We start from the raw sequence: 15,898 nt of genomic DNA, 5'->3' as shown, positions 1-15,898 counted from the left end.
TATCAAAACTTCCGAAATAATTCCTAAAGATAAACTTGCTGAGCTAAATAAAATTGTACAGATTTTTATTTCGAAAGTGAAAAATAAACTTAAAAAATATTGTAGAAACTATGAAAAGTTTTTAAAGTATGAAAGTAATTGGCTAGGAAAAAACCTCATTGATTACGATGTGTCTTCTCATCCTAGACCAGGAAGACCAATTAAGGAATGGGGAGATCTTTGTAAAAGAAGTAAAAGAGCAAAGATTGCAGATTTAGTTAATGAACACCATGAAGCTCTAACCCTTGCTGCATCAAAGAGTGCTAAAGCAGCAGAAGAAAAAGATTTAGCTTATATTTTGAAAAGAACTTCTAAATGTGTTGATGTAGCTCAGATGAGAAGAAGTATTGATTCCTTGACTCAATCAACTATGAAACTGGAGGAGGCTCTAGCTCTGAAAACGCAAACTGATTTGAGTGATATACAATACCAAATGTTGAGAAACTCAGCCCTTTCTCACAATGTAAAAATATATCCTAGTCTTAATAAGCTTGGAGAAGAAATGCTGAAATGTTATCCTGAAGGTGTTCAATTTACTGAAATGTCAGCAAAATGCTCATTACAAAGTATGCTAAATCATACAGTTACTAGGATTATAATATGATTGATTTAAGTGGAAGTTATAAAATTGAGATGAACAGAATTTTATATGTGAAAATTGGGTTTGATGGAGCTTCAAGTCAAAGTATTTACAAGCAAAAATTTGATAGTCATAAGTTTACTGAAGAGTTGTTGCAAGAAGATAACCTGTTTAGCACAGCAATTGTACCTCTTCTGTTTCAAATTGAAAACATTGACTTTTGGAAAAATTCTAAATGTTCCAGTTGCCACTTTTGTAGACCTCTTCACCTGCAATATAGAAAAGAGACGTCAGCATTGTGTAAAGAAGAAGAAACTGATCTTCAAATTCAAATTAGTCAGTTAAAACCCTTCTCAATAAATTTGAATATTGCTGGTACAGTAATAACTATTAAGGTTACTTTTAAAATTGATATGACCATGTTTGATGGTAAAGTAATAAATTCATTGACTGACACAAAGTCAACTCAGTCTTGTAATGTGTGTGGTTCTAAGCCCAAAGAGATGAATGATATAGATTTAGTTAAAAAAAAGCCTGTAAATGAGAAAACCCTTAAACTAGGTATGTCAAACTTGCACTGTTGGATAAAATGCTTTGAGTTCATCTTACATTTAGGTTATAAAATGGAAAACCAGAAGTTTCAAGCCAGAACTGAAAAAGAGAAGCTTTCTGTAAATTTAAGGAAAAATTTAATTAAATCAAAGTTCAGAGAAAAGTTGAGTCTCATTGTTGACCAGCCTAAAGTAGGTTTTGGTAATAGCAATGATGGAAACACTTCAAGAAGGGCATTTGAAAACTCTGAGATTTTCTGTGAAATAACAGGGGTTGATATAGAAGTTATAAAAAGAATGCACACTGTCCTTATTACAATATCATGTGGGTACCATATTGATACTGATCAATTTGAAGTTTACTGTACAGATACAGCTAAAATTATAGTTAATAAATATGGTTGGTACATAATGCCACCCAGTGTTCACAAAATTCTGATACATGGTTGCTCCATTTCAAAGCAATTTGATTTGCCGATTGCTCAATACTCTGAGGAAGCTCAGGAAAGCCTAAACAAGCAAATCCGAAATGCAAGGTTGCACCACACAGCAAAAGTATCAAGAATTAACACTATGAAAGATCAGATGCACTACCTTTTGATTAGATCAGATCCAATAATCTCTAGCATTTCATTTGTAAAACACAGGAGTTATGAAGAAGTTTGCCATCAGAAGTACTGAACTTGTTAGTAATTTAAATTGTGAAAAGATTTTAATATTCTAGTTTGTTTATTTTTGTATCAAAAAGTGTTTGTGTGTGTGTGTGTGTGTGTGTGTGTGTGTGTGTGTGTGTGTGTGTGTGTGTGTGTGTGTGTGTGTGTGTGTGTGTGTGTGTGTTAAACACTCATAACGCGTTTTGTAACGCATTCACGCGCGTTTAACGCGTACGCGAACGTTTGTGTATTGATAAAATAATGTTATATTTTGGGTCAAGGAAGCTAAATATTTTACTAAAATTAGAATTTACAAATTTTAAAATCCACCAACGCGCGTTTTAACGCGAACATGGGCGTGATACGGGTAATTGGTGCGTGTGAAAATAATTTTAGGTTCCTAATTTGAATTCCTTGACCCCAAAAACCCCTATTTAGATGTTTAGTTTATGTTTAATGTACATGTATTTAATAGTTAGGTAATTTTTGCCGCTTTTTAACCTTTTTAACTCACTGTGCGTTGGTTAACAAAATCGCAAAGTTAAAATAATGTTACCATTTAAACGTTGTTCAGTAAACGTTTTTTCAACGTTGACAAAAAAACTCAGTTTTAAAATAACTATGCGTTGAGTAGGGTTGTTCGCCGTAAACAAAAACTTGCGAAAATTTCGCATTTTTATCTTCCGTATTTCAAGTTGCTATTGCGGAATTTGTTCTTGCGCAAATTTACCTTCCGTAATGCGTTATACGAAAAAAATAAATAATTATTATTCCGTAATAACTCTTTACGAAAAGAAACTTGCGAAACAAAGCATTTCGAAAGAATACTTGCGAAACAGTTCCTTACGGAAGGAGCGTTTCGGAATGTGCGCTTACGGAATAGACTCGAAAGCAGTCATTAAATTGTTATACAAAAAAATATCATTATTTATTATTTGAATGATGTTGTTAAATGATTCTTCAATATATATATATATATATATATATATATATATATATATATATATATATATATATATATATATATATATATATATATATATATATATATATACATACAGTGACCTAGAAAGATTAAGAAAGTTAGGACGGGGTGGGGGTGCTGAAACAGAATATAAGGGGGCATAACGCAGCTAAAATTTTTAAATTTTAGTTGCGTTAGGCCCCGTTATATTCTATAACTAAATAAATTAAATATATTATAATAATTAGTGTTTTAGTTACCTAGTTAATTATACGTATTGGATTCATAAAAGGTAATTAAATATTTATAATTAGCCGCGTTTCGTAAGTGTTTTTCAGTTAAGAACCGTTTCGTAAGTTGCGGTGCAAAAGAGTTTCGTTTCGAAAGAAATTTGGTTTTCTATCATTATTTCAAAAAGTAAAATAAAACCTTAAAATGTTCATATGTTGCAATACTGAAAATAAAATTTTATTATAAACATTTTGGAATATAAAAATTTTATTTTTTACAATTATATCCGTTTGGCCAACAATTATAGACTTCAAAACGTCGCACAGTGAGTTAAAAAGGTTAAAAAGCGGCAAAAAACACCTAACTACTAAATACATGTACATTAAACATATACTATACATCAAAATAGAGGTTTTTGGGGTCAAGGAATTCAAATTAGGAACTTAAAATTATTTTCACATGCACTAGTTACCCGTATAACGCACATGTACGCGTTAAAACGCGCGTTAGTGCACTTTAAAATTCTAAATACTATTTTTAGTAAAACATTTAGCTTCCTTGACCCATAATATAACAATATTATATTAATACACAAACGCTCGTGTACGTGTTAAACGCACGCATTAGAGAGCTTACGATATGAAAACTGCAACGGCAACGGAGACGACAAAGGTCTGGATCGAGCGGTTGCGACTAGCAGTTGCGGTATTCATATAAAATTAGTTACGAATTTCTGCTTCAAAAAAAAAGAAAACATCTTGAAATAAACAAAAAAAAAATTAAAAATGGCTCCTTTAAGAAATGTTAGAAATAGTTTATTGCTTGCATTAGAATCAAATATCATAGACGACGAGGAATTTTTACTACTGTACAAATTTAATTCGTCTAAGAATCCAGATTTACCGTTTTGGAGTTATAAGCAATTTTGTTTAGAAATCATGTCTGATGATGAATGCAAAAGTGAATTTAGATTTCTACGTAGTGATATATATTGCTTACTCAATGTACTTCAACTACCTCAAGAGTTTGTATGTTATAATGGGTTAAAAGTTACTCCGGTAGAAGCACTGTGTATTTTTTTAAAACGATTCTCCTACCCATGTAGACTACTCGATATGATACTTGATATATATATATATATATATATATACATATATATATATATATATATATATATATATATATATATATATATATATATATATATATATATACATTTATACTTATGTATATATCTTAAATTTGTATCAGAAATTAAATAATTACTTTGTTACACTTTTGAAGCAAGTACTACTTTGATCTATTTTTAAGCCGTTTTCAGAGAACACGAATTTCAGCGTTTTGACGTTGCGTAAAAAGTTTTAAAACGGCATTTCAGGGAATCCCATCCATTGCGCATGCCTAGTGTCAAATATTTGTCATAAATTGTAGAAGTTGCCGTTGCAGTTTTCTTATCGTAAGCTCTCTATTTACTAAACGCGCGCAGACGCGTTACAAAGCGAGTTATAAATCTTTAACGCCAAAAAAAACAAAAAAACAATTTATAATCCAAAAATAAAAAAATCAGAGTATGAAAATCTTTTCACAACTTGAATTACTAACCAGTTCAATAATTCAGTACTAATATCCAATACCAGAATAGATTCATATATAGTTTTGTCTAACGCAACACGCCCCTCCGTTTTCGATTTAAAAACAGCTTTCGGAGGTTTGTGAATTATTACACAAACGTCCGAAAACTGTTTTTAAATCGAAAACGGAGGGGCGGGTGTTGCATTTGACAAAACTATGCATGAATCTATTTAAAATATCTCCTAAAGGAGCAGGAGGTCGCAGTAAATACTTCAGGGTTTATTTAGCTATAATTTAATGGTTTTGTTTCACGAAAATTGAACGTGGAACAATGTGGAACTTTTTTTTGGCTGGCACTTATGTTTAAAATTGTGCATTAAAATTTTAATTTTCAAAAGAATTATCTAAAAAAACCTGTTTTTTAAATCTAAAAAAAAAAGCAAATAAATTATTAATATCTAAGCACTCAGTAATTTAACAAAAAAAATAATAAAGTTTTGTAATGAGGTGGAAAATAAGGTTTCTTACAAGATAAACATACCTTAAATTTTCATAATTTTATGGTGATAAATTTAACTTTTTACACATATATCCCTTTAAAATTACACATTGTTAATACCTATGGAATTATCTAAAGTTGATTTAAGATCAAAAAGTAGTTTACTTTAACATTTGAAGTCTAAAAACGATTAAACTTCCACTTTTTTTTTCGGACTTTGCCGTTTTTAGATTAATCTGGGTCACTGTGCGTCGTTTAGCGAAAGAACTCGTTCCGCAAGCGCTACTTTCGTATGTAGCAAAATAGTTTTATTTCGCTTTAACTTTCGTTTTAACTTGCGAAAGGCGACATTTCGTAAGTGGCATTTGCGAAATGAACATCGACGGTTTTTTTTGTTTCGTAAAATTCGGTACGAAAAAAAAAAATTCCTGATTCTCAATATCCTTCCGCAAGAATTTTATTTTTCCGGAATTGTACGAAATATTCCGGTTGACAACTCTAGCGTTGAGTTGGTGTTTAAAGTGAAATAAGTAAAGGCGAAAAAGTAAGCGAAATAATCTTTTAAGTATGACACGAAATCGGCTAATAATCTTTTAGTATGACACGGAATCGGAAAAGTGTCCATTTATATAAGTTAAATTCTTTTCAGACATTACATCTATTTCTTAAAGTTTTATATTTTTTAAGTAATGGGCTAAGAAGAAGAGCTATTATAACTTTTTCATTTCCACAGAAAGCAAACAGGATTGTGAAAATTTTGAATTCACAACAGAAAAAGTGACAATGAGGATGTTGATTTTCCTCGAAAAAGAAAATATAAACAAAGAGAATATCCTGATTATTTTCCAAGTAGGCATTGGTTTATATGCTGGGATTATATAAATTTCAGTTTTTATACCTGCAAATAAAAATACCTGAGTTATCATAATTTATACTATAAAACACTAATTGTATTTTACAGGTTCAGTTATCAAAGATTTGGATTAAGTGTCAATGCACCTGACCTCCAGTAGTTCATTGATTAAATCTAGAGGTAAATGTATTGATTAAATCTAGAGGTAAATGTACACACACACACACACACACACACACACACACACACACACACACACACACACACACACACACACACACATATTAAGTTTGTTAAGAAATCATATATACATTGTATATATGATTTCATATATAAAATGATAGGTTATCATGTCATTGTATTTATGAAATATATATTTTAATGGTTTTCGTAACATAATTTTACTTTCAATTTATAATTTTAGAGCCAAAAGTTGATGTGTATGGAAAGAACCTAAACTCACCTTGCCAAAAGTTTTTCCAAGAAGATATCCATTCTTCTATGTTTTCTCAAGATATAGGTTATTGTCTCATGAAATTTATTTAACTAATTTAAAATAACATTGTGTTAAAGACACAATTATAATATAAAGTGTAATATTCAACTGATAGTGATTCAAAGTGTTGACAAAGAGCTTTTTTAATCTATGTGTTTTAAGTTTAATTTCTATATAGAAATTACTTACAAACAATTTAGTACACAATGAAGTTAAGAAAAATGGAAATAAACTACAGAAATTAGATAATGTTGATAAGTTTCCAATGTCTGAAGGTAGTATGATATTTTATATTTTGAAGTAAATTTTTATTTAAATTAATTTTTTTTGTAGAAATATAAATTTCATATAAGATTTAAAAGTTTTAAAAACTGAGGAATTTCCTTACTATGCAAATACTAAAATTATTTTGTAAAACTTAATAAAGTTTGTAGAGTTTCAAAAGAGAGTGTTGTATCTACTTACCGATATAAGAAATGAGATGTGAAATCAAAACAGAGTGACTGAGCCTGTTTCAAATAGTGAATTTGTAAGCCAAATAAGGGTTATTTCATCAGAAGTGGAGTTCACTGAAGTGGATAAAGCATTAGATGACAAAAAAGTGTGCTCATCGTGGGTGAGTTATATTAAGTGTTTTATTAAATAGTTATTTAGTTATTGAACATTACCCTTTAGTTAAAAAAACATTAAGATGGACAACAGTTCTTGAAAACATTAAAAAAATCTGGAATTTTATAGGAATATAAATAGTCCTGGAAAATTCTTGGAATTTGGAATTTGTCCTAGAAAATTCCTGGATCACTTTAATAAAATTTGTCTTGGAGATCTGAAATAGTTCAATGTTTTGATATCATATTTGACCCAAACCATAATGTTAGATTTACTTTATGTTTTTTTTAGGTAAATCAGCTACAAGTAATTGGTGGAACATCTTCAAAAGATAGAATACACAAAATTATGCTGAGGTAATTAACTGATAGCTCTTATCTCATTCATAATTACTTTTTACAAAAAATATTTGTTTAATAATTTTAGAAAAAAGTTATTTCATAATGAATTCAATTTAAATATTTGAAAAATTATTATTTATTTATAATCATTTCACAGTTACATTATCTTTTAAAAATTTAGAATATTTACAAACACTTTTATGGCCTTGATGAATATGAAAGGCAAAGGTGGAAAAATATGTTTTAAGAACACTAATTTATATAGCGTTGTTAAAGGTATATCTTTATAAGTTATGTAACACTTTTCCATTCATTATATTATTTCAAATCTTCCTTTTTTGATTTTTACTTTATATTTTCTTTTTTTTACAGCTTCTACTATTAAATACGTTGGAGCTACATTAACTTTGATTAATAGAATATTGTCTGACTTCCTAAAATACGCTCCATTTCGAAAAGGTGGCGGTAAAGAAAAGAAATTTGTGTAGATTTTTTTCAAATATATGTAAATATATGTGATATTTAAATATATATCATAAACAAATGTTATCTTTTTCTTTACTAATATATGTCTAACTAAACTTAACTAAAAATAGTCTATCTGTAGACTATGAGTATATTTTATACGCTTAATATACATTGATAGTCCAATAGACACAATTAATTGAGTCAATCGAAGATCGATTTAAAGTTTGGATCTAACGTTAATTTAACGTTGATAAATCAACGTTGAAAAAAACTGTCATTCTAAACGTTGTTTCAACGTAAATTCAACGTTCTTATAACGTATTCTGCGTCGATTGAACGTTGATTTGACGTTTGAACCGAACGTTGATTTAACGTTGATAAATCAACGTTGAAAAAAACTTTCATTCTAAGCGTTGCATAAACGTAAATTCAACGTTAGGTTTCAAGGTTAATTCAACGTTATTTCAACGCTGTTTGCCGACTGGGCAACCTCTAGGAGCTCGCACTAAATTTCATGAAGCTGATGGATGGCTACTGAAATCTTTACTAGAAGATTTCAGAAATTCGTTCGGTTTACAAAAATTTTCTAACGCAGATGTTGTTTTTCTTATTTTTGGAGGACATTCAACACACAAAAAAACCAGAAATGATTGACATGGCAAGAGACAATGGAATAATTTTACTGTGCTTCCCATCACGTGCTTCTTATCGGCGGCAGCCCTTTAATATATGTTTTATGAAATCAATCAGTGTTTACTATGAACATGAGACTAAAAAGTGGCTTCGAAGAAACTCTGTCGCTTCTGAACGACCGTGTAAACAGAGAATGAAAAGTCATTACTCTGTTTACACGGTCGACAAGTTATTATACGCAAGCGCAGTAGTAACTTAAAGAAATTCAACTTTTAATAGGTAAGCGAAAGATACTATGACCCACGATGAGGAAATTAAAATATGTTTTAATTATGCGAACTTTGTTGTTACGTCATGCTAATATTAACGTTGCGTGAATTTTTGGACAATCAAGGCGCAAACAAGTAACTAATAACAACAACATATTTACCTAAAATATGGGTGGTGGTTAAATGAACGTTAAATTGCGTTTATATAAATGAAACAACAAAACGCGTAAACAACTATATTAAAAAATTATTTTTTTAAATAAAAATAAATTTTAATAAAATAAAAATATTATTAATAAAAATTATAGATAAATTAGTAGAAAATCATTTAACAAATTTTTTAGTAATAATATTAAGACTCATCATATACACTTTTTTTAAAAATTTACACATTTAGAACAGTTTTGCTAAGTTACATTGTCACTTCTTTACTAATTCTTCCTTCCTTTTTTACAGAGTAAACCCAGTTTTTTTGGTATTTTTCAGCTATTTTAATCGGTTACCATAGCAACAAGCTACCACCTTACATTATTATTTTTTATAATCAGTATGATAATATCAAGTGTTTGAATTAAGAAAAAAAAAGTAAACATGTGTTGTTTTAAAATTTGTTGGTTATTTGCCCAGTTGAAATATGACATTAGAAAAGTATCCTTTAAAATAAGGAACGAATTTTTAAGCAAAATTCTTGCCCTAAAACAAGGAAATTAATAGGTAATAATTTTCTTAATATAATCAAGCTGGATTACCCGTCTCTTCGCGCGGGTTTCTCAGGGTTAGGGTTAGGAGGGGCCGCTGGTGGCCCAAACCTGGTCAAAACCACCGCTCAGGCCTACTTAGTGCCTGTGCAAAGTTTGGTATTGGTTGGTCCAGAGGTGTTGACACCTATAGCTAATATCAAACATACAATTATTAATTTTTTATACTTTTACTAGAAAATATATTTTTTTAGTTGTTATCCTAAAAGAAAGAAACAAACTAAAATAAAAAAAAACACAAATTTTATAAAATGAATGATTATACTTTTTACTAAAAATATTTAACTTTTTTATTTTTTATTATATAACCCAGATAATTTATCAAAATAAAAATAAGTCAAAATCAAATAAAACCCCATAGAAAACAAAAAATGCTATCAAAAAAATATATTGCATCTTGATTATTTATAAATTTAACTAAATGTTCAGTTGTCTAAAAAAATCATTTGCGATTGAACTATTAATTGTTTCTGGAATGCCACAAACTTTTTCAAGTAACGAAAACACTACTCGCAATTCGTCTGGATACTGCAGATCAAAAAAGTAAAACGTTGTCAAAAACAGTAATACCACCTCTGAAACCAGCATCTTCAACCAATAAAGCATTTAAATCCACTTTTATATACATTGCTAATCCAAGTATAAAAAGTAGCACCAACTGTCATACTCTAGTAAAAAAAATATTGTCATTAAAAATTAATGCATCCACTCTTTTGTTGCGTCTAATCTATTTTAATTTCTACATTATGTTTGGGAAACTCCGGGGTAACTTTATGAAGTTCCTGCATTTGAATCTTTGGTTTTATAGAGACTCATTTTTTTTTTAATTCAAAATTTAGTTAAAACAGATTAGACGAGACATAAGAGTGACTGTACAAAGACATAATAAAAATACTTGGTTTAGAAGGATTTCATAAAGCAGCAATATAAACCCTAGATTGGATAAATTAGTATTATTAAATTCAGTAATGTCTTTATTCATCCAAATAAAAGCAGAAAATAAATATAAAATTAACTAATTTAAATTTGAACAACTTGCTCTTTCATTCATATCAAAAAATCTTGGATATTGTTTCAAGAAAAGGGTAGATGACTCATCTAGTACATTTCCGTTCATAAATATAGGAAGATCTAAATTATTACGATAATGATTGGCTAAAAAAACTGAGTTTTATCTTAATTAAAGTCACCAGCCACTGTGAGCCCCATGCTGTAGCAGAAGTGAGATCCTTTTCAAGCTCAAATGCCCCCTCCAAGCAATCAGAGAGTGTTGGCTTCTTATCATGACAAGAATAAATAGTAGTATCATCAGTAAACAATGCTACCTTAGATATGAGAATGTCTGGAAGATCGTTAATGTAAATTAAAAAGAGTATAGGGCCAAGGATTGAACCTTGAGGAACCCCTGAAGTAACAGAATAAGAAGAAGAGTGTTGTCCATCGAGGACAACTTTTATACTACGATTGGAAAGGAAGGATTCAATAATCTTAAAGATGATACCAGACACACCGTAAGAAGAAAGCTTATGGAGAAGACCAGCATGCCAAACTTTATCAAATGCTTTAGAAATGTCAAGAGCAACGGCCTTAACCTCTCCACCTTTATCTAATGCATGATAAAACCTATCGGTTATTACTGTTAGCAAATCAGCTGTAATTGTAACTGAACAAGAAGATCGAAATTCATATTGGTGATCAGAAAGTAAGTTATTAGATTCAAGTCGAGAGATTAAGTGTTTGTTAATTAAAGATTCAAAAACTTTGCTTATGATAGGAAGAAGACTAATGGGACGGTTGTTGGACAAATCAGATCGCTCTCCAGAATTTTTGAAAATAGGGATAACAAATGCTGCTTTCAAGCAGGCTGGAAAACAAGACTCTGATAAGCACTTGTTAAATAGTTTTCAAAGTATCAACGACATCTCCGGAGAACACTTCTGCAAGACTATAACAGGTATGTTGTCCGGGCCACAAGCTGTAGAAGAGTCTAAGGAGGAAATCACTTTAGATACAGAAGCTGGAGTGATACGAATGTCAAGCAATGGATCAACCAGTTTGACGGCTATATCAGGTAGAACGTAACTAGTGAAATCAAGTCGATATTGATGAAAAATTCTTAGCAAACAATTCAGCTTTGTCTTTAGGTGAGGTGACAAAATCTGAACCATACAAAAGAGGTGGAACTACAGATTTGCCCTTATTATTGATACTAACAAAGATTCTCCAGAAGTCACAAGAGCCTAATTTTTGTGATGAAATACGAGATTTCATGACCTGAGAATAGCAGGCTTTGGCGTTAGACAAAACCTTTTTACAATGGTTTCTAGCAGTAATAAACAGACGTCTGTTTTCTGGAGAATTGTTTTGCTGATAGATATGGAAGTAATAATTTCAGTTGGCAATTGCAGCAGCACAATGTGAGGAAAACCAAGGAGAAGAGTGAGGTTTGACTTGGAATCGTTGATTGGGAATAAAAGATTCCATGCCAGCCTGAATCCACAAAGTTATGTAAGAAGCACATTTGTCAACAGGGTGCGATGATAGGGGGATTTAGATGATGAAGAAGAATGAGATAATAGATTTAAAGAGATCAAACGGTGATCAGAAGCACCTAAGGGTGAGTGAGGAGAAGCTGAGCACTGACTAGGATCAGAAACAAGACATAAGTCAAGTAGAGAAGGAAGATGATTCGGGTTGTCTGGAAAGTGAGTTAATAAGTTGACTATTTGAGTTAGAGATTGAGAAAGGCAAAAAATGTGGGCTTTAATGCCTGCTACATGGATGTACAAATGCACAAATGAAATAGAATAAGTATTACTCATAATTAATGCTTGTTTCATGCTTACAGTAGTAAAAATTTATATCAATTAGAGTAAATTGTTTAGAAATTACCTTATAATCTTTGAAATATATAATTTCCTTCATAGAAACTTGTGCTGGACATTGGAATTTTTTTGTGTCTTGCACAATAAAATAACTTTTTTGACAAGAGTGTTCAGTTTTCTAAAATTATTCAAGCAATACTTTAGTAAGGTAAATATTTTTTATTAAAACTATAACTTGGAATTCATGTTATAAACAATGGAGTTTACCTTTGCTTTTGTTTTAATCTTGTATGTTTTCTTTCTTGCATTATTGCGATCTGTTCCATGTGAACAATCCAAAACTTTCTGTGCTAAAACCATGAAAGGCACGTCTGCATAAAATCCTTCATTTTCCCATAAAACTTTGTGATTTTCACTATGTATATCTAAATGTGACACGGTCTGCTTTACACTGAAAACGTTTATACAAAAAATGATACAATAAGTTAACCAAACTTCAATGAGAAACATTGGATTTACAGTAAACACTTATTAACTCAAACATTAACTTCGTAAATTCTAGTAAAGTAGAACCATTTTACAAAGAACCATATACAAAGAAATTGAAATAAAGTATGACAATACAATGACATTTAAATATTAACAATATTTAATTGTCATTGCATTGTTGCTACTATAAGCTACTGCTCTAAATGTTCGATTTAGAGCAGTAGCTTATAGTATAACTTTTACTAACATGTATTGAAATATTATATTTTGAAGCCACTTTTTTCATTTACATCAAAGTTTTTACATCAAAGAAAGTAATTCTGGTTTATAGAAAATTTAAAAAAGAGTTTGAAGTCTGAGGTTGAAGTCTGAAGTCTGCCATGAACTATTTAATTTTAAAAAACAACCTGCTAAATTGGATAAAAAATAAATACACAAATTTCTTACCTAAGGAGAAGCAAAATTAATAACTGCAAAATAATTGTAACTTAATTGTAATTGATAGAGACATTATTTTAAAGCTGAGAAAAAGGCATTTAAAGTTTCTAATTCATCACTGCGTTTGATCTTCTTAATAAAATACATTATAAACTTTCAATTTATAATGTATTTCATTTACCTTTCCAACTATTTTCACTTATTTTCAAAAGTTTGTGTTAAAGAATTTTCTGACAACTCAAACATTTGCATCATAAAGTTGATATTAAATAAATCAAAAAAAGGTTCAAACCTGTGTTACCAAATCCCTTGGGTGCAAACCATGCTACAAAGCGAACAGTGTGTTCTAGTTTGTTTTATGTAACTCAAGGCCTCATTTTCATCTTCATAAAAAATCATATGACTTTTTCTTTTAGCTATAAAAAATTCCTGTTATTAATATCTTCTAACTCTCAAAAGGAAAAAAAAAGTCAAACCAAACTTAAGCTATGTTTAAATTTGAAATTCATGAAGTCGTTGCTTTGTAAAACATAAAAATGTACAAGTTTTATTTTGTTGATTTAAATGGTTAAATTTAAAAAAACATATTTTTTAAATTTAAATTTATTTTTTGTTAATCATTTAAATGGTTCAAGAATATGCTTAAATATGCTTATTTTAAAAACAAAATCTGAGCCTGCATATGCTTATAAACGTTATGGTTGTATAAAAATGAACTGTAGTGAATAATACAGTATATATATTTAGTATAAAAATAATATTAAATAATAACAATAAATCATTTAAAATATTGTTAAAAAATACCAATAAACATAATCAAATGACATTATACCAAACAATATAATGTATCAATTTAAATTTATTTATATACCATGGTATATTAGTAAAATATATTGAAATTAATATATATTATATTGTACAATAAGTAGTACTATGTGTAATACCATTATATCGTACCATGAAAATACTAATAATAAATGAATTCAAAAATATAAGTAAGCAAATATTTAGCAATAAACTAAGTATAAAGATACACAATAGCAAGTTAAACTTCATTTTTATCTTTTGTAAATAAAAAGGCGAGTAGCAGCAGGATTAATATTTTAAGAACAGATTAGCAACGTCAATAACAAAAAAGTTAATTAATTTTTATTTACTTTCTTCCCTCAGTCAATGTCAATGACGTCACTCTTTAATATTTTTTAATATTACTTTCCAATCTTATAATTATTTTAACAAAAAAACTTACAAACTTACTTTTACTTTCATGCATTTTTTTAAACTTTTGAAGCACGTGCGAAATAAACGAAAATAACAACATAAGATTAGTTTATACGCAACGTTAATTAATATTAGCATGACGTAACAACAAAGTTCGCATAATTAAAACATATTTTAATTTCCTCATCGTGGGTCATAGTATCTTTCGCTTACCCTTTTAATAATGGCTACGGTCCGTAGCAACGAATTTTCTTATTTAGTTGACTGATCATTTATATATGTTTCCATATAAATCAACATTTTAAACTCTTTCTAAAACTGAAATCAAAATAAGCATATCTCAGTTGCATAAGAAAATGATTCAAATAAGATAAAGATTATATCAAAAAGTTTAAAGCTGCGCTTTTCTAAGTAAATTAACATTCTTGAATACGCTGATTTGTTTACACTTTTAAAAACACATCATCTAATTTTCTGAGCGTAGAAATTAAATGATTTTTTTAAAAAAAATTAGATGAGTTTTTATAGTATTTAACACTTTTATCAGATCTTAGCACTCAATTTTTTCTTCTTGTAAATAAACATACCAACACACATACATACATACATACATACATACATACAAACATACATACATATATACATACATACACATACATACATTACATACATATACATACATTTGTATTTCCTTGTCATGATATCTCTACTTCAACTGTAATTAAATGTTTAACTCAACTTTTCACTTGATTTGGTATGCCAGCTTATATACATTCAGATCGAGGCACTTGCTTCATGTCTACAGAGCTCCGCAATTTTCTTAACTCTCAAGGTGTCAACCTAAGTAGAACTACTCCTTATAATCCTCAGGGCAATGGTCAGTGTGAAAGATACAATGGCATAATTTGGAAAGGAACTTCACTTGCTCTTAAATCAAAGAATTTACCTACCATGAACTGGGAACATGTTTTACCCGATGTCCTTCATTCAATGCGTTCCTTACTTTGCACTTCTACTAATGCTACACCTCACGAACGATTATTCGGATTCAGTCAACGTTCTTCTAATGGGCACTCTGTTCCCACATGGTTAACTAACTTGTGTCCTGTATTGCTTAAAAGGAATGCTCGACACTGTAAATATGAACCTCTTGTTAAAAAGATTAAGCTTTTAGAGGCTAATAGTAAATATTCTCATGTAAGAATGCCTGATGGACGTGAGACCACTGTTGCTACAAGACATCTCGCACCAATGGCTGAGGAAATCAGTGATAATGATGGAAATAATAACTACAAAGATAACTCCAATGAATCTGATACAATCCCTTCACTTAAGCCTCTCCATTCCAAAAGAACTCAAAACTACAAAGATAACTCCAATGAATGATACAATCCCTTCATCTGAGCCTC

The 15,898-nt window shown here is 29.7% G+C and overlaps 1 protein-coding gene and 2 pseudogenes across 4 annotated transcripts; 1 reads left to right on the top strand and 2 right to left on the bottom strand.

Annotated features, from left to right (window-relative positions):
- Nucleotides 1–5,641: 5,641 nt before the first annotated feature.
- Nucleotides 5,642–7,678, top strand: LOC149889709 (uncharacterized; annotated as a pseudogene). Its single transcript, XR_016452122.1, has 7 exons — nucleotides 5,642–5,938; nucleotides 6,051–6,122; nucleotides 6,367–6,462; nucleotides 6,639–6,716; nucleotides 6,873–7,054; nucleotides 7,339–7,403; nucleotides 7,570–7,678. The product of XR_016452122.1 is annotated as an uncharacterized LOC149889709 (transcript).
- Nucleotides 7,679–9,758: 2,080 nt separating this feature from the next.
- Nucleotides 9,759–14,826, bottom strand: LOC149889707 (uncharacterized). Of its 3 annotated transcripts, XM_090086189.1 has the most exons (4): nucleotides 14,526–14,712; nucleotides 12,609–13,684; nucleotides 12,409–12,519; nucleotides 9,759–10,184 (listed from the first exon to the last, which is right to left on the bottom strand). In XM_090086189.1, exons 2-4 carry the CDS (start codon nucleotides 12,849–12,851, stop codon nucleotides 10,107–10,109), a joined length of 432 nt encoding a protein of 143 aa, XP_089942315.1. In that variant the 5' UTR covers nucleotides 12,852–13,684; nucleotides 14,526–14,712; the 3' UTR covers nucleotides 9,759–10,106. The 3 variants fall into 3 exon arrangements, with proteins under 3 accessions (XP_089942315.1, XP_089942317.1, XP_089942316.1); XM_090086191.1 differs by lacking the exon at nucleotides 12,409–12,519; XM_090086190.1 differs by lacking the exon at nucleotides 9,759–10,184 and having other exon boundaries at nucleotides 10,356–12,519; nucleotides 12,609–12,766; nucleotides 14,526–14,826.
- LOC149889708 (uncharacterized) lies at nucleotides 10,356–12,326 on the bottom strand (annotated as a pseudogene).
- Nucleotides 14,827–15,898: the final 1,072 nt, after the last annotated feature.

The sequence above is a fragment of the Hydra viridissima genome, unplaced genomic scaffold, assembly GCF_058129835.1.
Source record: "Hydra viridissima isolate aposymbiotic clone 2 unplaced genomic scaffold, HvirCarnegie_v1 scaffold_4, whole genome shotgun sequence".
Taxonomy (NCBI): domain Eukaryota; kingdom Metazoa; phylum Cnidaria; class Hydrozoa; order Anthoathecata; family Hydridae; genus Hydra; species Hydra viridissima.
Note: the sequence above shows the minus strand (reverse complement) of the source record. Positions and strands in the feature narration are given on the sequence as shown.

What these genes read in the sequence shown, in the direction of transcription:
- LOC149889707 (XM_090086189.1), bottom strand. Translation starts at nt 12,851, where the DNA reads ATGTTTCTCATTGAAGTTTGGTTAACTTATTGTATCATTTTTTGTATA. An exon ending in AGATTAAAACAAAAGCAAAG is followed by an intron (nt 12,520 to 12,608) that starts GTAAACTCCATT and finishes GAATAATTTTAG; the next exon opens with AAAACTGAACACTCTTGTCA. An exon ending in TATATTTCAAAGATTATAAG is followed by an intron (nt 10,185 to 12,408) that starts GTAATTTCTAAA and finishes TTTTTTTACTAG; the next exon opens with AGTATGACAGTTGGTGCTAC.